This window comes from Oenanthe melanoleuca, chromosome 1 (genome assembly GCF_029582105.1).
Source record: "Oenanthe melanoleuca isolate GR-GAL-2019-014 chromosome 1, OMel1.0, whole genome shotgun sequence".
Taxonomy (NCBI): domain Eukaryota; kingdom Metazoa; phylum Chordata; class Aves; order Passeriformes; family Muscicapidae; genus Oenanthe; species Oenanthe melanoleuca.
In genome coordinates, this window is record NC_079333.1 from 30,593,834 (window position 1) to 30,610,590 (window position 16,757).

General features: G+C 40.3%; 1 protein-coding gene across 1 annotated transcript in view; it reads right to left on the reverse strand.

The window, feature by feature from the left end:
* TENM4 (teneurin transmembrane protein 4) overlaps positions 1–16,757 on the reverse strand; it is a 1,506,484-nt gene that overhangs the window by 336,858 nt on the left and 1,152,869 nt on the right. Inside the window, exon 10 of the mRNA XM_056495278.1 lies at positions 1,332–1,620. Coding sequence (XP_056351253.1) covers positions 1,332–1,554 — 223 coding nt within the window. The 5' untranslated portion in view covers positions 1,555–1,620. The remainder of the gene's footprint in view (positions 1–1,331; positions 1,621–16,757) is intronic.

Consider the following 16,757-nt stretch of genomic DNA (forward strand, 5'->3'; position numbering starts at 1 on the left):
TGTATGAAGTAAGCAAATGCAATGACCTAAAAAGTTTCCTTTTCTTTATAATGTCATACATTCCTTAGAGGGGATGAAGTACTTCAGAGTTGCTAAGAGGAAAACTGCTTTTATGATGTCAGTGTTACTTACAAGAACTATTGGCCCTTTTGTTGATTATTGCCTGTTGTAGCTATCCTGAAACTCGAACATTAAAGCCACATGCATGAAGATACTTCTGCAAATAATTTTGCTTGTGTGTGCCTTGAAGACGGGTCTTGCACCAAAACCACAAGTGCATGATTTTTGAGGAGTGAAATGAAGCAGCCCCCAAGTTTAATGAGTGTAATTATATGCATTCCTTTTGGGGAATCAGTTTCTCTAAATTGCAGAGGATGTGCTCAGAGTACTCTGGGTTGGCTAGTTTATGTTCATTTTCTGGAATGCTGCCTACTCTATTCAACTCACTTTGCCATTTTATGCTTTTCTTGATGGACTTCTAAAAACAATTTATGTGAAGTCCTGGTTGGAATCTGAACTACATCTCTGCAGGAAAATGAAGATGAGTCTTATAGTAGGGGCCAGAAATCTACCTCATATAGACAATAACAGCAGTGAAAATGTAACTGCACTGACTTCAGGATAGCAATAAAAAAGAGAATATCTGGAATCTCTGTTAGAACCGTGGAGTCAGTGGCAACCCTTGAAACTCCACATCTTCACAGATACTGTGACTCAGATTCACTAAATGTGTTCCTGTAAGTCCTAAAGTGGTTCTTTACTCCTCTACTATTGGAGCATGTCCTCAATGCAAACCTAAAGCTGTGGCCATGTGCAATGCCAAGAAGGTTCATCCCATCTGGAGCTCAGTTGCCTCCTTTCTTCCAGGGTTCTTGGGTTTTGCTGTAGACCAGATGGACAGCATGGATAATGACGCTCTCCTTGTTGCCTCAGCATCCTCATTGACTTCCTTCATGACAGAGCAGACACATGACACAGGGAAAGGTCTCCTGAGCATGCAGGAACTTTCCATGCCATGTCAGTACCATACAGCATGCGCATGGGAGTTCTAGCGTCATGGTGGGAAGCGGCAAAGTGCTGCTGCAGACAGAAAGACTAAGACATAGAAAATGTGTCTTAGTAAGTGCTAAGGAACATGGGATATGGGGACACTGGGCTGCACACAGTGTCTCTGCGATACAAAGGAGATGATCTCTGCTGTTCTCTTTAAATCCCTCACTTACATCTTGCTCTTGGCCTCAGAGTGTCTCAAAGGTAGCCTCCCCCCCAGCTCTGGCTCTGAGCTGATTCCCTCACGCTGCTCACAGCTGCACCTGCTGGCAAGCACCCACCTGCTCGGCAGAACTCATCGGCCTCCTGGTGCACCATGTCTTTGACCCGATTGCTGTAGGTCAGCCTGGAGTCCTGATCATAAGCCTTCAGGGTCTCGCTGGAGCTGTAGGACTTCTGGGGTGCCTTGCTGTCCTCACTCTCGGCTGAGGAGCTGGTGTAGCGGCGCTCAGTGTCACGGCGCCGAGTCAGAGATCGATACGGTTTCCTTTCTTTCACATCCATGGCACCCTTGTCTGAGTATTCAACATGAAAATAATGACGTCTGCGGGGTGGTCAGATTGGAGTAACCTGAAAAAGAGAATAAAAAAAATGTCACGCCTTTGGGCACTCAATGGCTAATTTGCCTTCTTTATACATTCTCACACTGAAGAAAAGGGATGTTACTTAATGGATTGCAGAAAAACCCTCTTAGAACAATTACCAATAAAAAGAAAGTCTTAATTATGTGTGACTCATTTAATAATTGCCACTGCTAACAGGATACATATACGCAGCAACCTGCATCTGTCTGAACTAGGCATGCACTTGGGAGTTGGAAACTGATTGTGATATTGTGTGTCTTCTTCCCATAGGAAGTGATTCAGACACCTCGAGGAGGCATGTATTCATCAGTCACCTAATCTCTGGGAAATCAGGTAATGCTGAAATGTGTCTATTTGGGCAACTGGAGGGCTTTGGAAAAATGCTGTCCTGTGGTTTTAAAAATGGTTCCATAAATCATGAGGTTAGAATGTGTGTACAAAAGACTGAGATGGTATAAAAAGGCAAGTGAGAAGGGAGAGGGAGAAAGGAAGAATGAAGGGGTGAGATGCGGATGGAAATTGCATAAAAATGTCTTTCTTTTTAGAGGGCTCGTCTTTACTCAGCTGGAAATATATTAGACTTAAGCAGAGCTGAGAAAGTGTAAATAAATGATAGTGTTCTGCTTCATGTAACAACATGGCCTGGCATTTATTTCTGTGGAAAAACCAATGTATATATGCACTGCAATGCAAGCATACATATCTGCACACAGAGAAAATGGATATCAGAAATAAAATGTATGAAAAAGTATTAGTATCAAAACAATAAATGATATTTTTACTTCAAATCTATTAAACATGACAGAAGACACAGAAAAAAAACCAGCAATGACTTGCATCAAGATGGAAAAAACATGTTATTTTAATATCAGAACTGGTTAATGAGGAAAAATAATGATAAAATCCACAAACCAAACATGGAAAATCTGTAATTACGGGCTGAGCTTCTCAGAAACTGAATCCTCCTGACTGCTAAAGAACAGAAGTGAAGTCCCTAAATGCCATCTCAGGATATTGTTGTTTACCATTAGCATTTAAAAACAGAAAGCAAAAGGTTCCAAAAGCACCTATCAATTCTTGGTCTTTTTCACAGCAAATACATATGGAAATACATGGCAAGGACTGAATCACATTCTGTTGGCATTTCTTTCTTGAATAGCTAAACCCTGAATGTATTAATGAAATCTTACTCGTCATGACTCAAACCCTAGCCTTGCTTCAGATGCTGTGCCCTGGATTTCAGAGAATCATAGAATTCTAGAATGGTTTGAAAGGGACCTTGAAGATTATCTAGTTCCAAACCCTCTGCCATGGGTAGGGGCACCTTCCACTAAAACCAGGTTGCTCACAGCCCCATCCGACCTGGCCTTGAGCACTGCCAGGGATGGGGCAGCCACAGCTTCTCTGGGCAGCCTGTGACAGTGCCTCATCACCCTCACAGTGAAGAATTTATTCCTAATACCTCATCTACACCTGCCCTCACACAGCCAAGGTGCAGTAGCTGAGGATGGATGTGCTGTGAGCTTTGTAGGTCAGTTTAAAGGGATGTGGTGTAACTTTGCATTTGTGGGTTTTAAAACTGAGTATGTGAAGGATGGAAGACTCCTAGCAAGGTTCTGATAACCTACAAATCATAATAGTAATACTGAAGCCTGAAGACAACACTTCATTATTAATTTCTTACTTGAAAAGCTGTCTGGCACAAGCACAGCTAAAAAAACACTGGAGTTGAAGAGAGACTGCAGGAGGAAGCAAGAACTACAGGAAGGCTGTGAGATAAAGTGGCAGCTAGGCAAAGAAGAACAGGGCCACTCTTGGGTCTCTCGTGGTGTTAAACCATGACACACTCCTATTTCTGCAATTCTGATTGTGCTAAAACTGCTCACTGGGTTTTGTCCCTTTAACCCCCAAAACCAACTTTGCAATAATAGACCCCAATTCCAATACCTTGTATGGCTTCTGCAGGATTCTTCCTGTAAATTAAGACACTACTATTAAAAAAAAAATCCATTGTCTCCCAGTCAATTCCAGAGACAGTGGCAGACCAAGTTCATGCATTCTGTTTGTCAGCAAAATGCACAGAAACTACTGAACACTTAGGGAGGGAGAGGGGAAAGGAGGGGTGTCTTATAAGGAGTTTTATCTAAGTCATCCACAGAGATCTGAGCACCACTTGGATTTTAAACATGTTTTTAAACCCACCGAACTCATCGACTTAAATTCATTCAGATAAATGCAATAGAGTGAATGCAAATGAGATTACTTACCAGCCAAAACTGACATGTTAAATGTATTGCAGAGTAAGGATACAATACTAAGGCCTGAAGGTAGAGGCAGTAGTGAAGGAATTTGTGTTGTGCTAAGGAACAATAGCAGCATGGAAGAGATTTACCAAATATTAGTAGATTTTTTTTTTTTTTTTTTTTTGCATTGAATCAAACATATTGGTGCTTTCACACTGGAAAGAAATAAAAGAAATAGAACATCTGATTGCCTTTCAGTGCACTGTCATCTCCCCCTTTAAAAAAAATAGGCTTTTTCTGGCTTGAAAAATTGTGACTTTTTTTATACTTGTTATTGAATCTGTTTGTCTCATTTATAGCATCTCTGTTTGAAAACCTTAGAAGGAGCAGGTATGTTCTACTTTTCAATATAACATCTTAAAACAGGCTCCTTCACAAAAGCCCAGTATTGAGAGCTGCTATAATGAACACTGAAATTGTGGTTTATTGTTATGGGGGATGGAGATAGCAGAATGTGAGTGAAAAGTGGTTACTCTCTAAGAAAGAAATGAGGAAAGGTGGCTTCTATCTGCTCCCAAGCATTGTAGCAATTCCTACCTAGCAATGGTCATTTAAAAACCCCCTAGCAGGAGAGAAACATGTGCCAGGAAAACCTTTTTGCACTGCTAGAGCCACAAGGTACAAACAGGCTCTGTAATTACCATTAGTAACCTTGCAGCTTAGGAAATGACAAAAAAACATGAGGAAATTGACTGAATTCCCACCAGATGAAGGGCTTTCTTTTTGTAAGGAAAGGTGCTGAAAAACTGAAAATTCTCCTTCAGTTCATCAAAAATAGCCTTGTAAATTTGCACCATCCATATGCACATTCCTCTGTAACAGTGTTTCTATTCCCAACTCATTCGTGTCTTTATAAATTTAACTCTTCTCAACTTTTTATTTCTCTCTCCCTCACAACTTAGCTTGACTTTCCAAATAGAAAGGTTACCTCCATAAAACATAATTAAGATTTTTTAAAAGTTATTTTTAAAGAGTGAACTGTTGCATTTACCTGACTTAAGTAAGTTTCCAGCACTTCTCCGTGGATATGCAGTTCTTGCCATCTCAGTTTTATGGCCCAATTCCCAGATGGTTGATACCTTACTTTCAATGGAGTTGTGTTGTCAGAGAGTTTGCCTCATAGTTTTTCTGTGGTAGATTATTATTTTTTTATCTGCTACTCCTTGTGTCTAGATTTTACCTCTGCTACAATTTCATCAGTGCCACCAACACCTCACATTTTTCCTGACTTCTCTGGCACATGACAAACACAAAGAATCACACTCATCTCAGTTACATACTCAACCACCAGTTTCTTTCCATCTTTAGCTCATGATTGCTTCTCAAAATTTTAAACGCTTCCATAAACTTGCTGGACCGGATGTAAAAAAAGCACAGGCTTTCTAATATGGATCTTTCCATCTCTATGTTCATTTTCCCTCCATAAAAGCACAAAACCCTCCTGCTCTGAATCATTTATATTTGAAAGGGGTTTTCTTGTCCTATTATGCAGTGTTTCCAGTTCTGTTTGATACTTTCATCATGCTGCAGCCTATAAAACATACAGAACTTCACTTTTTTTAATTTTTTTTTTTTTTTTTTTTTTTAAGGCCAATTAGTTGCAATAGCCATTCCTGTTTTTGGCAGCCATCTGTGAATGGGGGTCCAACTGCAGCTGGACCACAAATTGGTCTGGAGTACATAATAGAAGCATCCTTCTGTATTTACTTACGCTACTCAGAAAGATCCCACTGAACCCAGAAAGGGTTACTTAGAAGTAAAAGACTATAAAATCAGATTCCTTTATATAGTTGTATTTTTCAGAAGTGTGGGGACTCTTCTTGCATCCTTGCATATATGTCAGGGAGTGGAGCAAAATAATCAGCTTTCTGCTTCTGGTGCAGCAGTGCAGCAAATGTAATGCTTATTTGCAGCTCTTTTTATTTTGCTTTTGCTTTGGTTGGCTCCCAAATAATCCTTTTTATGATGTTTCATCATTTATATCTCTCCTCCTCTCTCTCAGTTCTGTTGGTTTTTGTTGCTCTTTGGAGCTTTGATTAACCACACCAGCTTTGTGCTGCAGAATCGCACTCAATGAATGGCAAGGGGTATGATTTATTTTCTGAGTCACTGCTCAAAAGACAAACTTGCATCAATCAAAAACCAGACAAGGGAGTGTGACACCACAGAGCGATATGCTAGGAGGCGCTTACAGCAAAAAGGACAGGTGGTCTTTGATAGCTGACTTACATTGCAGGTCACTAATCACAGAGATTAGCAGCAAGGTGATAGACAGCTCCTGTTCTGGGAGGCAGCATGTCATATCATCCAATTTTCTGTCAAAATGTGAGGGTTTAAACAGTACAGATAGCTTTACGTACTTCCCATATAGTTATGGCAACAGGGTGATGAGAAAGCTGCAAGAGTGAAATATCTTGTCTGCAAGAAAACGTGAGCATGAGCTCTGGTGGGTTGATTCTACCTCCACCTTTGTGCTGAAGGAAGCAAAAAGACTACTTTCCACAGTCACTGTTTTCCTCTGCAGACCTGCCTATGCAGAAATGGCATAATTTTACTTGGTAGGGCATGCTTTTTGTCTTCTTCAAGTCCATCTCATTTCACCGCTTAGGGCAATATTTTTCTGTATTTTTTATTGCTGCTGCCCTTTGTAGAATGAACACAGCCATAGGATGCTGAGCAGCAGGCTTAATTTTATATTCCCTCCTTTGGGCTCCACAAATCGAATCATTAACTAAGACCTAAAGCTGGTAAGTAGTGAGCAAGTATCCTTTCTTTCACTTTATAGAGGAAGAGATGAGCCATGGGAAGTCAAAGTGAATTGCTTAAGGTGGTACAAGAAGAAAACAACACAACTGAGGGCAGCAACTTGATCTCTAAGGCTGAGTCTGGTAATGAGCCCAGATTTTTTTGAGAACCCAGTCACATAAGTATAGTAGAATAATTAATTTTAAAAACTGTGGATGGATGTCTGAAAAATGGATGTCTGAAAAATGGATGTCTGAAATCTTTGTTGGAGAGCAGTAGCATGAACCTCAGGTGCTATTAACAAGATGCTCTTTCATGTTCCATAGTGCCCTACAGTCAGAAGGACTGTGGAGCATGGACAATTGCAGTTGTATCTGACCTGTGAAATCCCATGGTGAGTGATAAAAATTCCACCCAGTCAAAAAGGAGACAGATTTTCAGCTTGTATATTAATCTTCTCAAAGACGCCAACAGATAGTGGGGGCAAACCAACAATGTCATTTGGGAAATTAGCTCCAACTCAGGATCCTAAGCTGCAACCAAAGAAGTTATGAGTTCAGATGATTAAATGACTTTGTATCTGTGATTATTAATATCCTACAACAAATTAAGTCATCACTTGTTATTTTGCATCATATTTGAAAGAAGGCAGTCCACAGCATGCAAGTCCTACCACTTCCATGAGGATGTAAATGCCTTGTTCAAGTCTCCTTATTGTGATTTCATAGGAAAGGCTTGGGTTGGAGGGAACTTTAAAGATCATCTAGTTCCAACATTACTGCCACAGGCAGGGATGTCATGCACTAGGTCAGATTGCTAAGAGCCCCATCCAGCCTGACGTTGAAACAACCTGGCCTTTTTTACACAAAATATTGACCCTGAGAAATTGTATTTGGTCATTTTCATTTGTCAAAAATTGTCTAAGATATTGCCTCCCATTCCACTTCATCTAAAGCACAAACCTGGCACAAATGCTTTCAGCAAATACTTAGGCATCTACTCAGGGGTTATCCAAATCAAATTCGTATTGCCTGGTGATCGCAGTCAGCAATGATCTGAACTTAGCAAATACACAAATACTGTGGCTTAAACAGCATGATGCCATTTACCAGGTTTCTCAGAGATTCTTCTATAGTATAAAGGATTCCTGTGTTTTTTATTAAACTTTAAGCTTCAGATTTATAACTGAGGTTCAAATCCCATGAGGTCTTTGTAGGAAATAAATTAAGCTATAGGTATAACATCCTCTCACATTTTTGGCAAAGACTTAGGAAAGAAGAAGGCACAAGAGAGGAGAATGAAGAGTTGAATTAATACTGCTTGGCTTCAACCCAGTACTCAAACAAAGTAACAAAACCTCCCTTTTCTGGTCTCAACCACTAAGCCTTTGTTCTACTGGTAAGAGACTTGCTCGGCAATTGGTAATGCCTTGTCCAAAAGATGTGGTTTGTGACCTCTTCATGAATAAATCTAAAACTGCATTAAGCTGGAGGCCCAGGAAAGCTTGAAACAGTAGTGGTGGGAAAACATGAAGGAGGCTGGAATGCAATTATCTCAATTATTTCTGGTTTGCAGTTCCCTAAGTCTTCTGTCACAGACTGGAACATTTAACCTTTGCTAGTGGAAGGTTTTAGGGCCAGAAGTCAAAAATCCTTTTGAATCATTTTTGACAAGTATAAGCAGTCTGCAGTTGCAGCCGTCAGAACCCTACTCTGGCTTAAGCCAAAATAGAAATTACTTTGGAAAAAGTCTTAGTTTTATATTGAAATTCTCATTATGAGTCTATTAGCCATTCTTGGATGAAATGGGTTTTCTTCAGAACCTCATTCATAATGACATTTAAATAATAAACACCAAAAGACACAGCCTGACCATGTACACAGTTTTATGGTCCACCCACAAATTTTTCCCAGCTCTCTATCTCAGACTCAGGGTCTAGGTGTATAATGTGTCACACATTCAAACCCCATGTGAAACCAGCCCATGTATCAGCAAATCTCAGAGTGACAAAGAACTGGTGACATAAAATGCAGGCAGTCACTGAAAGTATCTCCATTCTTTCTCCATTACCCACCTTTTGCTAATTTGGGCTCTTACCTGGGATACAGGAAGCTAAAATTTATGTCCTTAATCTGAGTCAGACAGGATGGACTTTTGAATATGTCTCAAGTATCCTTGGTGAAAGCCCTTGGCATAGCTTTTCTCAATCTGTTTGGGAGAGTTTTTCCTTTTTCTTTCAGAAAAGAAAAACATAGCCTCGGGTTTGGATTTTGTTTGTTTGTTCATTTTTAACAAAAAAAAATTGATAATTTCCAGTCATAGAACTGTAGAATGGACTCTATGACAACAAGTAAGATGTCTTTGTGTTGGAGTGGACCTTAAAGATCACCTAGTTTTAATTCCTTGCCATGGACAGGGACACCTTTCCCTAGACCAGGTCACTCAAAACCCTTACCAAACTGTCTGTGAACGCTTCCAGGGAATGGGGCACCTACAATTGCCCTGGACACCCAGTGCCAGTGTCTCATCTCTTAGACAATTAGAAAAGGCTGGTCCAGGACTCACTCAGGGCGTTATACCCACTCCTGGGTAAGCTTTGTGTCTAATTCTCAGTGTTCTCTTGTGGCCTACAGGAAGCCTTTGTAATTGAATTGTGACCCAAATAAAAATGTAGCAAGAATCCCAAGACTACTCCCATGCACACCTTCTGCCATTCAATCTGTTTATTCCACGATTAGGTAAGTGAATTCCCATGCTTAGATACACTAGCTCTGAATCCCTACTCCTCTGTCAATAAATTGAACAAGGAAACTATCCATGTTTATTACCCCTGTATGGATTGGATGCAGTCAATTTGGAAGAGAAGAAGGGGACAGTGGTTGTGAACAGTGATTTGAGAATCACGGTTGCTCCTTCCCCTCTATCTGCTTCAGTAATTTCTTCAGGACCCCTGGGTGTGACAGTCCCTCATGAACTTTGCCTCTGAGAGTCTGCCTAATCCCATTTGACTATTAAATACTTTTGGCCTTCACAACATCCTGCGTGCAGTTCCCCAGTGTGACTGTGTGTGATGTGAAGAAGTCCTTGTCTCATTTGAAGTCACTGTTTACTGTCTTCTTCACGGAAATATTGATGAGCCCTCAGCCTTTTCAAGAAGAAAAGAGGCCTTGAACCCACTCTCAGATGTATCTTTTTTGCCATTACACATTATTTCTGAAAAGAGCTGAATGGAGGCTGGGACTCTTATAGGAAAGAAAGCATGTATGACTTTTCTGCCTGCAGCCACCCCCCTGTATCCCTATTCCTCAGTAAACTTATCATGTTGATATGCACCTCCTGTTTGAAACAGAGTCCCAGAGTATCCTCTGTTCTACACCTTTCAGATACAGCCTGGGGTCTGGGGAACTCACAGAGTGACAGCTGGAACTGAAGAAGACCTGTAGTATAAAACTTGCAAGACCTGAATTTTTTCTCCTTTTTGTCATTGGCTTGACTGTGAAAACAATAGAAAAGCAGCTTTGGCCAGCATTGGCTTTTACTGCTGCCACTGAATAGCAGGGAGTGCCAGATGTTCAACTGAATTTGGAGGAATATACTCAGAATTATGCTCAAAAAGTATTGCTAATGGTAGATTTACTTTGTATCTGCCTATTTATTAAGACTAATTATACAGACACTCTGCAGAACAATAAGACGTAAAACTTTCTGCAGCAGGGGGAAGCTCTCAGGCAGGACATACAGCATCGGGAAGAAGAATTATCATCCCTCTTCTGCAGGCAAAGGCAACTATCTTATCCAGTTACTTGAATTCAAGTAACTAACACTGGAAACTCCTGCAGGATTAGTCACAAGGCCAACTTGTCCTTGTCTTACTGCAGTATCATGTGTAAGAATGTCCCTGCTCTTGTCACAGATGCTGTGGTACTGGGTAATCTCTCCTTGCCTTCCTTCAGCAGGGGGAGAAACCAACCTGTTTTCTTGTTCTGATAACATTCCCTAAAGGGTTGAACTTCAAACTAAGTTTATTAAAATATGAATTATCTGTAAAAAAGACTGCAAGGGCTCATGAATTGATTCATTTTAGGACTGCTCTGTGAGATAATCAGAGTGCACTGAGAGATGCTAGGGATTGATTAATCAGTGTGACCCCTACTGTGTCCAGAGCTTCACTTTCAATGGCACAATAAGCTTATGCAGTAGGAAGTGTATTTTTCTTAGGTAAAATGTCTATGGGGAAAAAAATAGAGAGGGAAAAATAGTAAATTAGAAATAGGAAATGTTTGGGGATTTTTCTGACACAAAGGGCCCCTTCACTGGAATGACAAGGAGGGGTATCATCTCTAGGAAGAGATTTTAAGTACATGCAAGACGACTTACACCTGATTGCTGGGTTGCAGCTTAGCACTGCATGTACAGGGATATGGAGAGGAGGCTAAGGAGAGCTTAGAGCACCTTCCAGTGACAAGGGCATGAAGTGATAGGACAAGGGAGAATGACTTCAGACTGACAGACAGAGGCTTTAGATTAGATGGTAGGAAGAAATTCTTCCCTGTGAGGGGGGTGAGGCACTGTCACAGGTTGCCCAGAGAAGCTGTGGCTGCCCCATCCCTGGCAGTGCTCAAGGCCAGATCAGATAAGGCTTTGAGCAACCTGGTTTAGTGGAAGGTGTCCCTACTCATTAGATGATCTTTAAGGTCCCTTCCAACCCAAACCCTTCAATGATTCTATGATTCAATGACCTTCTAAAACAGACTGCATTCTTCCAGATATACAAATGCCACTCAACTGAAAGGTGCATTAAGGAGGGATCTTAATAAAATAATGATAACTGATACTGTAGTTCAGGTAAAAAAAATAAAACACTACATTTACTCTATTCTTGCAAAATGCTACTTTCTACTTGCCCAAAGGTACTAGAGAAACAGCAGGGTTTATTTTTACTTTTCTCTCTCTCTCTTTTTTTTTTTTTTTTTTTTTTTTTTTTTTTTTTTTTTTTGTTAAACATATGGCAAAAGATCAGGTTTCTTACTGATTTAGCCTTCAAGGAAGTCCATTTTCATCTCTCCCATGCGACAGGCAGCAGAACAGACTGGCAGAAAGAAGGTGACCTGACCAAATACTGCAGGAAATCAGTGGCATAGTTTACACAAACGCCAGCTTCTCTTTGCACACCAGAAGCCTGTTCACTGGAGTTCTTGGATTCTGTGCCAGTAATAATGAAATTCAATCATCTTTCAGTTGATAAAATGCAAGATAAGAGATTAAGTGGTTTATCCAAGTCCAAACTGAAAAATAAATTCTGCATTGTTGGTATTAAGATCACTAGTTTAGTGACTAAGTGATGAATCTTAAGGATTGCCATAGGAAAACATCTTGTATTTGATTTCTGTCACAAAACAGAATGACTTATTAAATCTTTCTTATAAGAACAAGTTTTTATAATATTTAACAAAATGAGTGAAAAGGCCCACTCTTTTGCTGAAGGAAAGCTTTGCTGCCATGCTAAGGAAACCATCTTAAAGAATATTCAGCAAAAAGACATTGTGGGAAGAAAAGGAAAAAGCAAATGAAGGAGCCAAGAAGGAGAGAAAGCAATTGTCGATGCAAATGGCTCTTCTTAGTCATACCTTTAGTGACTAGCTATACCAAAGGTTAGAAGTAACTGAACTAGCTCTCAGTCAACAAAAGATGCAAGTAGATTGCAAAACGGAGTGGGATTACATTAGTTTACACTAAACCAAGAGTAATTAGTGTTTGAGCAGTGCTTAAAAAGCAGAAAGTGCTATGTAAATGTTAATTATTACTATTTGTTTCAAATAGATGCAACAAACACAATCTTTTATATGCCTTAGGAAGTAAAAGACAATAAAGCCAAACCCAGTAACAGGCTCCATCATTTGGCTGAGACCTATCAGATCACATTTGGGAAAACACATGGAGTCTTATTCAGTGGCTCTCTCTGAATCCTGAGTGTTACATGTGAAGTCATAGGTGTCTGTCTATCTTTGGAAAGCATTTTGGGAAATGATAAAAAACAAAACCAAAGTGCACACCCAAAGCACCAAGCTTGCCAGTTCAAATGCCTATGTCAAAAGAATAGAGAATTTAGGAGATGAAAACCATGGGTTTCAGTAGCAAGTAAACCATCTTCATTTTGCAACAGTTCCTCAGATGAAGAGATAGTTAAGTCTACTGCTGAGAAGCAAGACTCTGGGAAACAGCACCAGTTTCTCCTATGCCCTGCTGTACCACTGATTTATTATGCAATCCTGGACAAGGCATTTAACCTTTTGCGCCCATTTTATGAGAAACAGATATAACCATTCTCCAGCTGTTTCACAGCCAAGTAAAAGGTCTTTTTTGATGCTTTTAAGCATGTCATTTCAATAAATAATTTATGAGACATATCACTATTAAGAAGATGTCCGAGGGAGTCTAGGAGTCTAACAAGAAACTTATGAGGTGAGATCATACAATTTCAGGATGGATTCTGGGCTATAACATGCTAATGATTTGCAAAGATTATTAGGCTTGTTGGAATCATGGACATAAAAGAACCCTAAAGTAAAATGCTTATCTACTTTTTTGCAATAAATTTTCTACCAATTTCCTTCCTACCTTGGCAAACTCTTGCAAAGAAGAGTGATAAATAGCAGAGGTCCAACCACTTTGTAAGTTCTAAAAATCGCAAGGGATAATTCAATTACAAAAAGTAATTTGTATGAAAGAAATATTTTGCCAGGATATGAGCTAATCAAAACCTGTATTTAAGCTCACGATTTTCGAGGCAGTATACAAATGTTAATTTATTAGCAATTATGTCTGTAAAGGAAGCAGTACAGATGGAGACAGAGGAGACAGCAACATCCTCAGTCATACACTCCTGAAGCCAAATGTCTCATTGTACATATCATTGCCCAAGTGAAGCTGGATCAATGCTTGCATCTGTTGGATGCAGAAATCTGCAAGAAATCCAATTGCCAAGAATCCTTTAAACATAAGTTTGTTTTCACCAAAGTGCAGGCTCCTGGGTTTGAAAATGTCAACTCAGTAGAGGAATGGCTCCCTGTTTCAATGTTTCTGATGACAAACTCTGCTTGAGATGTTCCCTCCTGCTAGGGCTCAGCCACCCTGCTGCTTCCTGCCTCCCTGGGGATACTAATGCAGCTGTTCATGAAACCACACCATAAGCAGATCAGGGAAATTGTCTGGAAATTAAAAGAAAAAGAGCCCTTATCTGCCAAATCCTTACCTTTTTATTTTTGTAGCCAACCCCAACTTTAATCGAGCAAGATTAATATCAATCTGGTTTTATAGGGGCATTTCACAATCAGATGCAAGGTTCAGGCAAAAGGAAATACACTGGGGTGGGAAGGAAAACAGGCTGGGAAACTCTTTTCTATCATCTAAGTTGGCAGATGGAGCTGTTTCCACTTTAGGTCATGCATGCAATAACTTGCCTGACCTAAAAATCTGTATTTCTAACCAGTTTTCAGGCAATAGAACTGGAGGTTTCTAATAACCATTCTAGGATATCTTTTCCAGCACCAGCCCCTAGCATCCATGGGCAGGTGTAAATTTTGTGACTGAGAGATAGTATTGCTCCATTCCTTGCCAAGAGAGCTGCTGCTGCTGCTTCATGGAAGCTGCCTTGCTGAAACCCCTTGATCCATGTCCACAGCTCATCTATTCCTCCTCCTTGCTTACAGAGCAAAGTTTCCCTGCCCTTAATTAGAATTTCTGTCATATCTTTACCACTGTTTTCAAGAAGAGTTGAAAACTGATGTAAGCATACCAGTTAAATGCAGGCAGCAACTTTTTTCTCCTTTCACTTCCTTATTTTTCTTTACTTTTCTTAATTTTTTTTTTCTTTTATTTCAGAAGCATTAATAAGTTGTAATACCATGCAGGAAAAATTAATGTTAAAAAAAAAAAAATCTTTCATACTACTTTGTAGCTTTTTGCTTTGGAAATTGTGCTGTGTATAAGCTATATCTTAAGGTATTCCATAAATCAGTAGTTTTCTCTCTGCACTTCTGACCAATGAGGAGTTGAATCTGTTGTGTAATCTCCTGACTGGCTTTGTGAACTGTGCATCTGATCCAAAGTCCTTTAAATTACTTGGAAGTATTTTCCATTCATTTCATTTAGGGAGTAAAATGGGGCTTTATAAGCTCAGCTCTCTGTACAAAACCTTTTAATGTTCACTTTTATGGTATGGGCTGCACTGCATCATATTTCAGTCTCCAAAAGTGTCAGTGCTGAGGACAAAAAGGAATAAAATTAAGAAATTGGAGTCTTTTGAAAATCTCCTTCTCAGGGTGAGCCAAAATGAAACTATGAAGAAACGTGTAAGAGAGCACATTGGCAATTTTCTCAGATGTAACCTGTGACCTTGGGAGCTGCTGATTTGCCCCCATGGACCCTTGAGGGGGCCTGGGTTTGATGGAGCAGGTTTTTCTCTGAAATTAGGCTCCTTTCTGACATAATAAGTATAGTGCCATTTCTGATTAAGGCATTTTAAAAATTTTCTTTCCATAATTATATGTAGCTGGGGTCTGGAGCAGTCCAGCCTTCAAGCTGTCAATAAACACGTTTAGTGCCGAGTTGGGTCATTAAGCTTACAAACAGGTTGAACCTAAACACTGGGGTTTTTAAGCTGATTTCTTGGGCAGGTAAAGAGATATTTATATTTTCATTTAGTTTGAGTGATACCAGCACCTGCCACTTGCTCTAAACAGAGCAGTTAACCCATAACTCCCTCTGTCAACTCCCGTTGATGAAAAGCAAAGCAGATAAATTAATGGCTCCCCTGAGAGGAGAGAACTGAGAAGGCTCATGTAAACAAACACCTCACAAAATACAACTGTATTAATGGGAATGAAAATGAAAGAGAAAATGCCTCTCCCCATCCTTGACAGGCACAGCAGGCTGGAGGCAAAAATCCGCAATGAAGCTAAAGGTGGGGAACACACACCAGGCTCTTTGGGGCTCACTCAGTGGCCATTAGTGCAGATGGAAATATTTCAGTCCAGCTGACACCAGTGGCAGCTTTTTTGGAGCATCTGACTTTGTAAATGTGACCCTTGCCCCTCTATGCTGGCATGTACACAGGGTCCTGCTGCTGGGAGTTGCACCCTGCAAACAGTAATTAAAAGTGAAAGGAGGTGAAATATGTGATTCTTTTAAAAATCTGGTTTGCTCTTAGGAAAATATAGAGGATGATCCATGCTCCTTGGCTTCCTCCCCCACCTGAGGGTGGGCTCAGTATCTTCAGCTGCTCTCTCTCAAATGTGCTGGGGGCATGATGCTGTGACATAAACTGAAGAACATTCAACTACTTCCTCTGTGAAGGGGCAATGTTAAGACACTTAGATATCATAGCCTCATAGAATAGTTTGGGCTGGAAGGCAACTTAAGATTATCTAGTTCCAGGCCTCCTGCCATGGACCAGGACACCTTACAGTGGAAGATGATGGGGATGACAATCTTAAAAAAAGCCAAATGTGCAGGCCAGTTGACTGGGGTCTAGTCAAGGGATAAATCTAATTAGGAGAATTTTTTTCCTCCCATCTCTATGACCTTCCTCTCTCAAATATGTTTTTCCTCTTTTCCCTGTAATGGGAAACTGGGTTTTAGTTTATTTTTCCATAACTGCTTTGGAGTGGTCCTGGGCACCACAAGGCTTGTGCACCTCACAATCTTCCAGGGCAGAGGAATGTTTGCACATGCAAAAAAATCAAAGAAAAGACCTCTTCCGTATCTCACCCTGGATGGTCATTTTTACCCATGCACATCTCCTTCCTTGAGATAATGCTAGCATGTGTGTGACTCTTATCTGGCATAAAATGCATGCAGAAATGAAAATAAATCAAAAGTGGGGTTTTTTTGGTGACCAGGGATCCAATCTGGTTCCCACTGCTCAGTGGTGGAACTGGGTGTAGGGCAGCCAGAAACTGCTGCTGGCCAAAGCTGCAGCCTAAGGAAGAATTTATGAAAGACAGTAATGCTGTGTTTAAGGTAAAGACAGGTCCTACATCCTGCTATCCTGTTCAAGATAGCAATATAACTCCTG